The sequence below is a fragment of the Lipotes vexillifer genome, unplaced genomic scaffold (assembly GCF_000442215.2).
Source record: "Lipotes vexillifer unplaced genomic scaffold, Lipotes_vexillifer_v1.1 scaffold1129, whole genome shotgun sequence".
In the NCBI taxonomy this organism is placed as follows: Eukaryota; Metazoa; Chordata; class Mammalia; order Artiodactyla; family Lipotidae; genus Lipotes; species Lipotes vexillifer.
In genome coordinates, this window is record NW_006789022.1 from 4,359,175 (window position 1) to 4,372,005 (window position 12,831).

The 12,831-nt window shown below is 57.0% G+C and overlaps 2 protein-coding genes across 2 annotated transcripts in view; one reads left to right on the forward strand and one right to left on the reverse strand.

Annotated features, from left to right (window-relative positions):
- Positions 1-5: 5 nt before the first annotated feature.
- Positions 6-10,332, reverse strand: TKFC (triokinase and FMN cyclase). Its single transcript, XM_007462183.1, has 17 exons — positions 10,218-10,332; positions 8,062-8,251; positions 6,987-7,097; positions 6,731-6,912; positions 5,367-5,445; positions 4,977-5,066; positions 3,836-3,870; positions 3,675-3,759; positions 3,499-3,588; positions 2,836-2,952; positions 2,376-2,495; positions 2,066-2,203; positions 1,192-1,298; positions 983-1,086; positions 837-870; positions 647-733; positions 6-287 (listed from the first exon to the last, which is right to left on the reverse strand). The coding sequence occupies exons 1-17, from the start codon at positions 10,218-10,220 to the stop codon at positions 126-128; spliced, it is 1,734 nt and encodes a 577-aa protein (XP_007462245.1). The 5' UTR covers positions 10,221-10,332; the 3' UTR covers positions 6-125.
- A 1,506-nt stretch (positions 10,333-11,838) lies between these two features.
- DDB1 (damage specific DNA binding protein 1) overlaps positions 11,839-12,831 on the forward strand; it is a 31,215-nt gene continuing 30,222 nt past the window's right edge. Inside the window, exon 1 of the mRNA XM_007462184.1 lies at positions 11,839-12,142. Within this exon, the coding sequence (XP_007462246.1) occupies positions 12,082-12,142 (61 nt within the window). The 5' untranslated portion in view covers positions 11,839-12,081. The remainder of the gene's footprint in view (positions 12,143-12,831) is intronic.

The following is a 12,831-nucleotide window of genomic DNA, read 5'->3' on the forward strand; positions in this document are numbered from 1 at the left end:
TGCTGAACTCAGAAGACAGGCCCCGAGGGCGAGAGGCATGGGAGGGCGACAGTTCTAAGGTACAAGTAAGTGACAGCAGCAGCTGGGCATAGCAGTGAGCGAGGCCCTGAGGCCCAGCGAGGCATTCACGCATCCTGGCTCTGCAAGACCTCCAGGATGGCACGGAGAATGGCCGCGGCCGCCACTGCCCCGGGGTCTGGCTGATCCAGGCGCGCAGAGCTGATATAGCTGGCCCGTCCAGCTCCAGCTTCCATGTTCCTGGTGGCCTCGGCTGCGGCTTCTGCACTCTGAGGGGTGGGGGTGTGGAGCAGGTTCAAGAAGCAGCCAGCAGGCTTCCTTCCTGCCATGGACCCCGGCCCCTTCTGTCCCAGCACTGACACCAGGGTGGAGAGGTCACATCCCACACACTGCTAGCAAGGCAAGGGGCCACCATTCACCAAGGGCCTGCTATGTCCCAGACCCTGTGTGGGCACCCTATATATCTTTTCAGTCCCACAGCAACCCTCTGAGGCAGGTGCTGTCCTCCATTTGTAAAGAAAAAAACTGAGGTACAGAAAGGATGTCAACTTGTTCAAGGCCGCATGGAGATGGGAGCCTGGTGGTTCTCAGTCTGCCTCCCTGGGTGGCTGGGCCCAGCCTCACTCACCTTGACTGCCTTGCTCAGGATTTGGAGATTAGCCCCTGGGCTCTTCCAGGCTTGGAGCTCCTGTCCTGCTGCCCACAGAGAATCCAGCTGGACAAGGTGAAGGAGAGGGGCTGAGGACAGGCCCTGCCACTGAGGGTGGCCTTCAGGGCTTCTACGCTCAAAAGGGGAAAGGGCTGGGCCAGATACATACCATAGTCCTATCCCCTGGGGCAGCCTTTCCATACCTGGCAGGGAAGAGAACAAATGAGGCTCCCTGCAGGGAATCACTTTGGGGGTGGGTGGCATCAACCACCTCCCCCAGCCCACCCCCGTCTAAGGCCCAGGTCCCTGGCTCACTTCTGCATGGCCTCCAGGCCGGCATCCATGGCAGCGGACCAGGCTGGAAGGTCAGTCTTGGCCTTGAGCGGCTGGGCCGCTGCAGTCAGGAAAAGGCCATAGAGCTGGGGAGGGCCAGGATGCTGAGCACACGGGGCTGGCCCAGGCCTCGGCCAACCCAGGACCCGTCCATGTCAGCCCTCTGCCCCCGGGGGGCTGCCGGCACTCACCGCCCCGGATGAGCCTCCCATCTTCTCCAGTAGCAGGAGGGACAATTTGGAGAGTAGCTGGGCAGGGCTGGCAGGGGGTAGGCCCTCCTTCAGCCACCCCTGAATCGCTGCAGGCAGAGAGAGATGGTGAGGAATTCAGAGACCCACCCTGCCATCTGCCTGGATTCCAACCAAGTACCCAGGCCTCGCTGCCAGCCGGAAGGAATGGGTGCTGGGAGGGGCTGAGGGAGCCAACATGAAGAGACTCCCAGGCTCCCTCTATATCCTGCTGCAGTCTGGAGAGGGGTGGGAACAGGTCAGGGACAGGGACCTCGACGGTCACCCAACAGGTGATGATGCTTCCTCACGTCCCTGCTTTTTTTTTGTCTTTTACTGATTTACCTTGATCATGGTTTGTCTCTCCTACCACAACATAAGCCACGAGGGCAGTGATTTTAATCTGCTTTGCTCGCTATTTGATCCATAGAGTCGAGGGCAGCACCTGACCTGTGGTTGGCACTAAATACATTTTTCTTGATTCAACGATGCTGGATAATTAAGAACATTTCCCTAGTCTGGTTCAGCTGAGAAAAATAAGAACAGAATGAGTTTCCCTTTAGAATAATCTAAAGTTTTTATTCACTGTAAAATATTACATTTTATTCTGCGATAACAACCTTCCTACATTTGTAGTGTTAGAAGTGTCCCTTTATGAAAACAGGTGAAAGGGATGCTAGGTTTTGTGAACGACCTCTCTTGGCAAAATAAAAGTTGCCAACCCCACGTGAGCACTCCAGATGTTTTTGAAATCCTTCTGGTTCATGAAATGCCAAAATGTCACCATCAGTGTGCCACACCACCCCCTCTGCCGCCCCAGGTGGGTCCTGGCACCAACCTCTGGCAGCGCAGCTGTGAGTGGTGCCACAGTCCCCGTCGCCGGCAGCGCGGTCCAGGGCGTTCAGACGTTCCTCCAGGCCCAGAAGGGTGGCGCACACCCGCTCCAACACAAGCACCATCTGCTTCGAGGCTGCGCCTGGAGAGGGAGGACAGTGGGAAGGAGGCCTGCCTGGCCCTTCTCACAGCCGAACGTGACCCACGTGGGAGGTATGCGTGCCAGGGCCCCTCCACGCCCCTCTGCACTCCCTGCACCCTTTAGGCCTCAGGCCAAAGCCCTGGGCCACCTTCCCCAACAGCATGGCTTGTACCTCCTGCAGCAGTGGGATCAGGGGCCTCCAGGGGCTTGGCGGGCGCAGCCCGGCACCGCTTCCGCCCAGTCACCAAGACCTTGGCCACGTTAGGCCAGGCCGAGGCGGTGGTCTCAGCATCTAGGGACAGCAGGATGACTCTCTTAGAGACAGGCTGGCCGGCCAGGGATCAAGTGGGGCCTGGACTCCCCACCTGGTGGCCCAGTTCCCTCCACCGCAACAAGCAAGTACTGAGTGCCTACTGTGTACAAGGGAAAGGGGAGGGTCCCAGGGGGAGGATCCTAATACCCACTCATTCACAGTCAAGTGAGAGCTGAAGAAGGCTGGGGAAGCCAGAAAGGGCCTCCCCACAGGGTCCTGATTGTCATGGTCAGCCCTGATGGGGGTCTCTCCAAGTCCCCTTGGCTCCTTGCAGCTCCAGGGGCCCCTGCCTTCGCTGACCCCAGCTTCCAGGTCTCACCTATCAGTTTCAGGAGGGGCTCATCCACCAGCAGAAGAGTGAGAGAAATGCCAGGCATATCCAGGGCTGACATGAAGGTGCCCACCAGGGCACGAGCAATCTTCACCCCTCGGCCCTCTGCAGTACCAGAGCGTGGAAGTGTGTGAGAAAAGGAGGGAAGGACGGGCACTTCCCCCCAGAGCATCAGAGAAAGAAATAGAGTAAGAGAAAAACAAGAACTCTGGGAGTTGGGGCTCTGAGGTCAGCAGGCAGCCGGTCAGATTTCCTTGGGGCATCCCTCAGTGATGCCCTGAATGACCACATTCCCTGGAGGTGTCCCTTCTACAGGGGCAGATAAGTAGTCTCAGTTACTGCGTTCTTAGCAGGTCCCAAGTACTGTGTTAAGTGTGTTACATAACGTTTAATTCCATTTAATCCTCACAACAACCCTATAAGGCAGGTACTATTATTGCCCCCTCTTTACAGACAAGAAAACAGGCTCAAGGCACCAAGCAAGTAAGTGGCAGAGGGCCCGTTGTCTAACTCGGGCTTGACAAACGTGTACAGCCTGTGCTCTGGACCATTGCAAGACCCTATCTCAGCTGCTTTTCTTACATCCAGCTTCACAGGGTTGGAAGAAAGAAGCTCTGGGGGTCAGGAGGTCCCCTTCAGTGTGGGGCTCACCCAGAGAGCGGACGGCGGCGTCGGCTATGATGCCCAGTTCCAGGAATGACAGGCCACCCAGGTTGTTGACCATCAGCACCACTGAGGAGCCTGTGGGCAGACACGACACCTAGGTGAGACTCTCTGGGCCCCATTCCCAGAGGGGGAGGCTGGGAGACAGTGTGACAGCCCCTCACCGGACCGCACGGGCACGTGGGACACGTTGGAGGAGCTCGTCATGTGGTCCAGCATGAGCGCCACAATCTCATCGGCGGTCGCCATCTGTCAGAGGGAGCCGGGAGTGAGCTGCGTTGGGGGCCTTGGTCTTGGGCCAACCTTCGCCGGGAAGTCCACCTACCTTTATCCGGTGCACGCCAGCCTCCCCGTGGATCCCTGTGGATAGATGCAAGCACTGCTGACCTGCTTGGGGCCTGGGGATTCGCTCAGTGTGGTCTGGTCAAGGATTTTCTAAGTGCTCAGCACCAGGCTAGGCACGTGGACGTGGGGGAGTGCGGGCTGGGGGGAAACCGACAAAATAATGAAAAATACACCATCTCTGGCTTGGTGGTGGAGAGAGCCAGAACGTTACTTTTTTTTTTTTTTTTTTTTTTTTTTTTGTTTGGTGCATTGCCAGGTGGATTCTTAACCACTGCGCCAGCAGGGAAGCCCTAAAAAGATCAGACTTTTGTTTAAAGTAAGAGTAAGTAGACTATGGGTCAAAACTTGACAGTACAGGGACTTCCCTGCTGGCCCAGTGGTTAAGAATCTGCCTTCCAATGTAGGGGATGTGGTTTTGATCCCTGGTTGGGGAACTAAGATCCCACATGCCGCAGGGCAACTAAGCCCACCCCCGTGAACTTGGCTATCCAGAGTGCCTTTCTTTAGTTTTCTTTCTGCCTCGTATTTACATTTATTTGAGGGACATTTCTTTTCTTCTTTTCTGTTTTTTTTTGCTGCCCCGTGCAGCATGTGGGATCCTATTTCCCTGACCAGGGATTGAACCTGCGCCCCCTGCATTGGAAGCGTGGAGTGCTAACCACTGGACCACCAGGGAAGTCCCCTTAACTTTTAACTAGTTAAGTAGCTTAACTAGAGGCAGTCACAGGGGCCAGCTGAGGCCTCTGCCCATCACTTGGGAAGCACAGGAGAGGAAAAGGGAAGGTTTTGCAGCTGGGGTGGCCTCTGAACGGCTCTTGAAAGAGGGGCTGCATCTTGGCAGGGGCAGGGGTACCTGAGAATGGTGGGAGCACAGGCAAGGAGGTGGGCAAGGCACAGAGCCCCTGTGACCAGAGCCCTGCGTGTGGAGGGCAAAGCTGGTAGAAATCAGGCACGTTGGGCCAGAAGGGCCTCATGCCCCACTTAAAAATACTAAGACCCCCTAGGGGACGGCTCCATGTGAGCAGAAGGACCAGGTACATGGCTCCCAGGGCAGAAGACAGGGAAAAACCCAGGCAGCAGGCATGGCTGGACCGGGGAGGGGGTGGAGGTCACAAGCTTACCCAGGCCCAGTTCCACCTCATCGGCTGAGAGCTCAAAGGTGGGTTTGGAACCCGGCACACTGCAGGAGGACAAGCTCACTCCCAGGGTTCCTAAGAGAAATGAGGTATGAAAGGGACGACTACTGTGCTCTCGGCGTCAGGCAGCAGCAATGCCTCGGAAGCCTCTTCACCGAGACAAGCTGTCAGACTCTTCATCTCAGTGATGGAAGAAAAACCTGGCTCTGGGGACCCAAGGCTGCTGTTCTCAGGAGCTCCCGCAGGGAGACCCTCCCTCAGCCCCTGGGGAGTGACTCGGGAGGCCTCCTGTGCTGCTGCCGGGAACCTGCTCCTGGTCCAAGGTGGGGCCTCGACCACCCCCGCCTCCTCCCCAAGCCCTGGGCCGGCACTCACCCATGGCCTTGGCGACCTCGCTCACCCGGTCTGTGGTCTCCTCCAGCCCCGCACCTGCCTCAGCCAGGGCACCCGCCACCTGCGCCCACACAGAGATAGGCCCCCAACGGGAAAGGAGTCACTGTACCACTTGAGGGCAGAAGACAGGTGGGAGCTGAATTTCTAGTTGGGAACAGGGAATCTCTTTGTCCTGCCACATCAACCTGGCCCGCCACGTTTAGTGCACCTGCCAGGAATATTCAAGAATCCCAGAGCCAGGGAAACTTTACAAATGGAGAGATGGGCCCAGAGAGGAGAGATGATTTGTCCACTGTCACACAGTCAGTTGGTGGCTAGTTTCCCAATTCCTAGCCTACAGTTCTTTCTCCATGGCATATACACAGTGGCTCACTTTACCCACCTACCCACTTTTTGGCTAAGCGTCTAGTATATGCTGAAAAGGGGAACAAAGGTGTCTAAGTCACAGTCCCTACCTTGAAGGAACTCGGTCTGGGAAGGGGTTGGGGAAAGAGACAACACAAACTGAACATTTCATGTGAGGTGGCAAATCCGACGATGGACAGGTGTTATGGGAACACTGAGGAGGGGGTCCTAGCGTGCTTGGTGTGGTGAGAGGGAAAACCTCCCAGAGAGAGAGACGTCAGAGGTGGGCCTCCACAGAATAGTAGGACACAGCCAGGCCAAAGGGGGTTGGACAGGGAAAGGATTTTCAAGGCCAACGACTCAGCAGCAGCAAGGCCCCAAAGGTGAGCCACAGCCCAGTGGTACAGAGAACTGGTGTTAATGGAGCATGAGGGGACCACAGGGATGATGGGAGAGGAACTTGAGAGAGGAGGGGCACGAGTGTGGTGGGCGCCTGACCGAGGAGTCTGGGTTGACTCTGGGAACCCTGGGGGGCTTTCTGTAGGGGAACAACCTGGTCAGATACACATTTTCGAAAGACACCTGTGGGGTGGTGTGGGGAAGAGACTGGGGGGTGGGCAGGAAGCAGGCAGGGGAGCCGGCTGGGGAGGCGGCTGCAGCCACCTGGGCGTGAGCAGATGAGCACTGAAACGAGGCTGAGACAGGAAGGGCAGGCCTTGGAGGAGGATGCGTGTTTGGAGGCGCTGGGGAGCAGGGTCACCAGGACGGGGCGATGGTTGCAGGTGGGGAAGGGCAGGGAAGGGGCCGGGACAATGAATGCCTGGATCCAGGCGGACGTGGTTTTGGGGACGGTGGGGCCCTCCTGGATCGGGGAACGCTGGGGAAGGAGTGGCTTCCTGGCAGGGTGGGATAGATGGCTGGAAAGGTCCAGCACCAGGTGCTGCCTGGAGAGAGAGGGCTGGGACGGGCTGGCCAGTGGTGTCCCAGGAGGGGACCCTCACCTTGTGTATGAGCACTGTGCCACAGAGCCCACGCCTGCCTGCCTTCTTCAGGACGGTGAAGGCACTGTCATCCCCGATGACCACCATCTCCACAGGGATGCCCTCAGCCCGGGCCTGCTCCCGGGCCAGGCCAAAGTTGAGCCGATCCCCAGTGTAGTTCTTCACGATGAGGAGGGTCCCCACTGCGGGAGCAGTCGGTAGGGCCCCATCAGCACTCGCGCTCCCCACAGCGGCCCCTCCCGCATGCCAGGCTTACCTGTGCCTGCCTGGGCCACTGCCCTGATGGCCGCCAGGATGCTGCCCACTGCCGGGGAGGTGAACACGGCTCCCACAATGACCCCTGTCAGCATCCCCTTCCCTATGAAACCTGAGACAGAGAGGTGGGGAGAGGATGTTGGGTGGGGACCTGTGCCTGCAATCCCTGGGGCTCCCCACGCTCCTGGGCTTCATGGTTTGGTGAGCCCTACTGTGCACTTGGTGCAGAAGAGTACCTGTGCTGCTCTCCCCAGATCTATCACCTCCTTGGAGAGGCCTTCCCCGACCTCCCAACTGAAGTACTCACTCACCCATGCCCAGCTACTCGTTGTCACTTTACCCTGCTCTCCTGTCTTCACTACCTCACTTACATGCTCTGGAATGATCTCTTTCACTTATGTGTTTACCTGGTTTCTGTCTCCCCAAAGGAGAATAGAAGCTCCATGAGGGCAGGCGCCTTGTCTGTCTGGGTCACTTTTGCGCCCCTAGTGGCCAGACAGTGCCAGGCACACAGCAGGTGCTCATGAATGTTTGCTGCTGAATGGATGGATGAATTTGCCAGAGAGAAACAGGAAAGATACAGATGATACAAAGCCTGGTCCCTACTCCTCCCCATGCCCCCATCCCCAAGCTCTCATGGAGAGTTCACATGCCTGGCACTAAACAGGAAACAATCCAGGACTGTCCATGTTGAATGTGAAAATGCACGGTGGGAAGAGGAATACTGCGCTGGGCTGAAAAAGTCAGGCAGGCTTCATGGAGAAGGGGACGGCGGGTCAGCTGGGCCTGGGAGGCCAGGAGGATTCACGGAATCACTGACTATCAGAGCTGGAAAGGCCTGAGAGGTCATTTGGCCCCACCTTGTGCTTTTACAGATGTAGAGACTGAGGCACAGAGAGAGGCCACGACTGGCCCCAGATCACAGCTCAAGGGAGTGGGCGAGCCAGAGTCAGGACTGGGCTCCTGACTCTGGGCCAGGCTCTGTCCTGAACCTCCTAACAGCACCAAAGATCTCCCAGGAGCCCCCCGTCCACTCTGCCCAGAGCCCACTGCCACCTCTGGCCCAGGGTGCTCACCGGCATGGGCGGGCTCATGGCCAGAGCCCCCACCCGACAGTAGTGCCACCTGGCCCTTGAGACTGTCCAGGTCAGAGCGGAGGGCCACACGGTGGCCTTGCAGGAGCTGCAGGTTGGGGTTGCAGGCCACCAGGCCAGCAAGGGTGTCATCGGCACAGCCTGCCACCGAGTTCACTAGCTTCTTGGAGGTCTGTGGGAGAGGAGCGAGATGAGGTTCTGGTGGAGTTGGCAGGGCAGCCCCATCCTGCCCAGCTACGTTGCTATGACTCACACCCCAGCTCACACCCACCCAGGAACTCCAGGCAACAGTGGTTCCTTGAATTAGGCATCTTTTTATAAGGTGGATGTTCCCATGACTTATTTTGCAACTTATTCAGTAACTAATTTATGGCTTAAATTTATCCTGCAGAATGACTTTGATACAAAGAAAATGGGGTAACTGGAGTTCGAAGTATAAAAAAATTAATGAAGCTGGGGGACTGCCCTGGCGGTCCAGTGGGTAAGACTCTGAGCTTCCACTGCAGGGGGCGTGGGTTCGATCCCTGGTCAGGGAACTAAGATCCTGCATGCTGCACGGTGCGGCCAAAAAATAAAGTAAAACAAATAAAGTAAAATAAAATTTAAAACTGGGGCCCAACAGCCTTCTGTCAAAGGAGGAGAAGCCCCAGGTTGGCGCTCCTGGGCCAGGGGAGGGGGCCAGACAGGGCCCACACCCATCTGCTTCCTCTGCAAAATAGGGATTTAGTAAACTAGAGTATATGCCCGCTATATAGCAAAAAACTGAATGCAAAGGAGCTACTCCCTTCTTCAACCAGCTCTGAAAAGCTGGAGCTAGCTGAATGAGGTCTGGAGACTGTGTGCAGCTCCTGCCTTTGTCCCAAACAGTGAAACTGGTGCCCAATAGGGTCAGAGAGGGCCAGGCTACCAGCATCGCCTGGTGGCCTGGGGGAAGCCTGCAGCTGAGTTTTCCCGGAGGCCCCTTCCCCAAGCCTGCCAGAACTCCATTCCTTCACACAAACTTTGGCCTTTCCTGGGTCTGGCGGGGGCCAGAGCAGTGACTGTGAGCCACACCTCGTTTTAAGTGCTTTTAAGCACATCTCGTTTAATCTTCCAACAACCCTATGCAGGAAAATTAGCCCAGTGAAGAAACAGGCAGATTTACATGACTTTGCCCAAGGTCACACAGCCAGCAAGTGACCGGGTCCACCTGGCTCCAAAGCTGGTTCCATTTTGGCCTTATCATGCTGCTCTCCCCAGGGGCTGAAGGGAGGCCGAGAGTGGCAGAGGTCCTGTCCTAGGAAGGGCACGGGCTTGTGGCTCTCAGAGCCTGCCAAGGACTGGAATACGCAATAAAGTTGAGAGTGGGTCTCAATTCCAAGCCCAGTCTCCAGCACCACCACCCTCCAAGAACGTGCTCCCTTGCCATCCCTGACAGTCTATCCTGCTTGGGATTTGCAACCATTCCCGAACCAGAGCTAGAGGAGGGCTTGGGGTCCAGTGCCATCCTTGGTTCCCAGTGGCCTGAGGGGATGGAAAAAGAAAGAAAAGTCGACCAGGCAACTATGGGAGGCCCCTAGGACCCTGGTCTGATCAACATCTCACCTTTTAAACTGCAGATGAGGAAAGAGGCTCAGAGAGGTCAAGTCTTTGGTAGAACGTCACATAGCTGGTTGGTGGTAGGCTGAAATTTGAACCCAGGTCTGCCCAGGCCTGTTTTCCTCCAGATCAGTTCTAGAATGGGCCTGGGGCATGCCCAGGGGCATGCCGAGCCTCCTGCAGTGAGTGCAGATCCCACAAGCCCACACATGCCCAAGGCTCTGGAAGAGGCACCAGGTCTTTCTTCATGACTCCTGTGACTGGTACTGTCTATTACAGAATAGGCAGCTGTTAATGTTCTAATCTAAAGGCATGACCCAGACCAGGGGCAGATGGGCCCTGGAGGGACTCAGAGGCTGTAGCCACAGGCCTGGCTGGGCCCAGCTGGGAAATGAAGGGAAGTCAGGCCCTGAGACGGAGGATGACCCTCTCTCTTAACCTCAGGAGGCAGCAGCATCTCTTGGTCAGGGAGCAAGGAACTCCAACATGCCCAGGGCTGGCACCCCTACTGCCCCAAGACCAGAATGCCCTTCCTCTGCCCTGGCCCTCAGGGGACTCACCATGGTGGGGAGGCTCTGAAGGAAGTTGAGTTCGCACCTTTGCACTGAGCTGCCGGAGGATGGGCAATCCCGTGGGTGCTACCAGGCCTGAGCACAGTGAAGGTGACAAGCAGTATCTGCAAGAGGGGGTAACAACGTGAGCTGCTAAAGGCACTTGCAGCCTACTGGCACAATCGTGCTTTCAGGGCCCTAGTAATTAGGTAGCTGTCCCAGACTTTGACCCAAGTCCAAACTCTAGAATGTGAGCTGGGGATGGAGAAGAGCATGGGGCTGACCAAGGTTCATGCCTGCACCTGGCTGCCAGAACACTGACTGATCCATGTTGGGCACACGGCTGCCTTACGCTCAGGAGTGGTGCCCACCTTATCACCAAGGGGCAAAGTTACCCACAGAGTAACTTCATCTATTACACAGGCCTCGCATGCAGTGAATACATTCATAAAGATCTTCACACACTTGCTCTTGTCAGTGTTGGGACCACACCAGGAAGGTGACAGCTGAGTCTGACTCCATTTTGCTTTTGGGAAACCGACCCAGAGAGCTCTGGTGATGTGTCCAAGGTCATACTGTTAAGAGCCAGGACTCAAACCTATGTTTAGTTTTTCTACAAATCCCGTGTTCTTTCTACTGATAATTCAATGCCTCTAAAGTAAGGCAGAATGTCCCACATGCATAAAACCACACAGTAACCACAACGACGTTTTAGCTCCTTTTGGTTCAGTCAGGTTCAGAGGTGTCTTGGAGTCATCCAGGGTCTTGGGTTCACTGCATGTGTCTGCAGTGGAAAGAATCCACACCTGCCTCGGCACCTAGCTCTGTCTCTTACTGGGGGATCTTGGGTAAACCAGTTCCCCTGAGGCTCAGCTTCCTCATCTGTAAAATGGGGGCTGCCTCCTCTGCGGCCTTGCAGCAGGTGCTTCAAACCACGTGGCTCCCCTCCTATTCCCTGCAGGGCCTGTCTGATGTGGAGCGGCCTGGAAGTTGCAGGGCTAACTGACTGCTTTCCTGGGTCCCTAAGGTTCTCACCAGGGAATTTTTGGTTTTGTGTTTGAGGTCAGAATTTGCACAGCCACGGGGGGACTAACTGTGCTGGGCAAGTGGCCTGCTTGGCCCTTGAAACACAAAATCTCAAACACAAACACAAAGTTCAAAGGGAAGAGGGGAGAGCCTAAGTGCCTCCCCCCCCGCGCATGCCAGGTGAAGCGGAGTGATCGGTCAACCTAGGGTCAGAGCAGGGTTGGGTTTAGAGGTACTGGGAAAGCTAAGGGAAGGGAGGTACAAACCTCGGTTCTAGTCTGGGAGGTGCACAAATTGATGTCACCTTCCTCCCCTCTCTAGGCCTCTGCAGTACCTTCCGGTTCCAAAAGGCGGAACAACCCCGAAGGCTCCTGGAGCAAGGAAGATGGAGTGGACGGGGTCTGGGAAAGGGCGAGGGGCGCGGACTAGGGATGAGGTCAGCGGGTCAGCTCCGGAGGAGGAGGAGGAGGAGGAGGAGGCGTCGGTGCACCTCCGCGACCAGCTCTCGCCAGCGTCCACCACCTCGGGAACCTCCGCTGCTTCCCAGGGACCCGGCAGGGCGCCCTCATCCGGGTACTCCAAGCTCGGGCGGTAGAAGATGGGCGGGGCCTCTGGGGGCGGGGCCTCCCTTGGTTGGCCGCCTCGGCGCCTTGAGTCCTCCAAGAGGCCAGGTGAGCCCGTCCCGTGATGCCCCGCGCCCCGGCCGCTCTGGCCTGCAACGTGTCTCTGGGGCGGAGACAGCGGCAGTGGAGTTCGCCGTGCGCGGGTGGGGGCTCCCTGTCTCTTTGCTCGTGTCCGTCTGTTTTTCGTTTCGCCTGAGTCCCGCTGGGCTGCCCCAGGCCTCGACATGTCGTACAACTACGTGGTAACGGCACAGAAGCCCACCGCCGTGAACGGCTGCGTGACGGGTGAGGCTGCCAGGGCAGGAGACCCCGGTGAGGGAGGGAGCTGGGGGGAACCGAGGCCTAGGGAAGCCCGCGGCCCCCGGGTTGCCGCCAGGACCAGGCCCAGGGAATGGAAGGCGCTGGCGGCCGAGGGACCTCCCACAGCCCACGGCTTAAAAGCAGCTGTCTCCACACGCGCCTTTGGGGGAGTAAAAGCTGCTCTTGAGGGTCCCCTTTCGTTCTCGGAGGTCACTTGGCCTCGAGGACAGGACGCGCCCAGTGGGACAGAGAGTGGAATGTGAGTTGTTTGTGCGGTGTTGCTTGGGCCGCGAGATTGGCCGCGTGTGGTTAGGGGGGAAGGGGCGGTGATGATGGCGACTTTGGGGCAAGAGCCTGGGAGGTGCAGGAGGTGGAGGGATGTGAGGAATGTCCGTACTCACCCGAAAGAGAGGAGTCCGCTTTGCCTGGGGCTGTTGTTTACAAGAGGGAGCTGTTGGAGAAGAGGGTTTGGAATGGCCCAGCCCAGCGCTGGGTTTGCCTTGTTTGTTTATGCAAGAATTGTTAAGGACGCAGATGTCCAGAACCCAGCAATAATCATCTTGAACCAAGTTCTCAACAGAATATGAAGCTCTCAAACTTGTATTTTTATGTAAATCCGAATCATGATTCTGAAAGAAAACTGTTGTTGGAGAGCTGGAGGCTATGAAAGAGTG

What these genes read in the sequence shown, in the direction of transcription:
- TKFC (XM_007462183.1), bottom strand. An exon ending in TGAGGTGGAACTGGGCCTGG is followed by an intron (nt 3,871 to 4,976) that starts GTAAGCTTGTGA and finishes ATCTATCCACAG; the next exon opens with GGATCCACGGGGAGGCTGGC. An exon ending in CCACGTGCCCGTGCGGTCCG is followed by an intron (nt 3,589 to 3,674) that starts GTGAGGGGCTGT and finishes GTCTGCCCACAG; the next exon opens with GCTCCTCAGTGGTGCTGATG.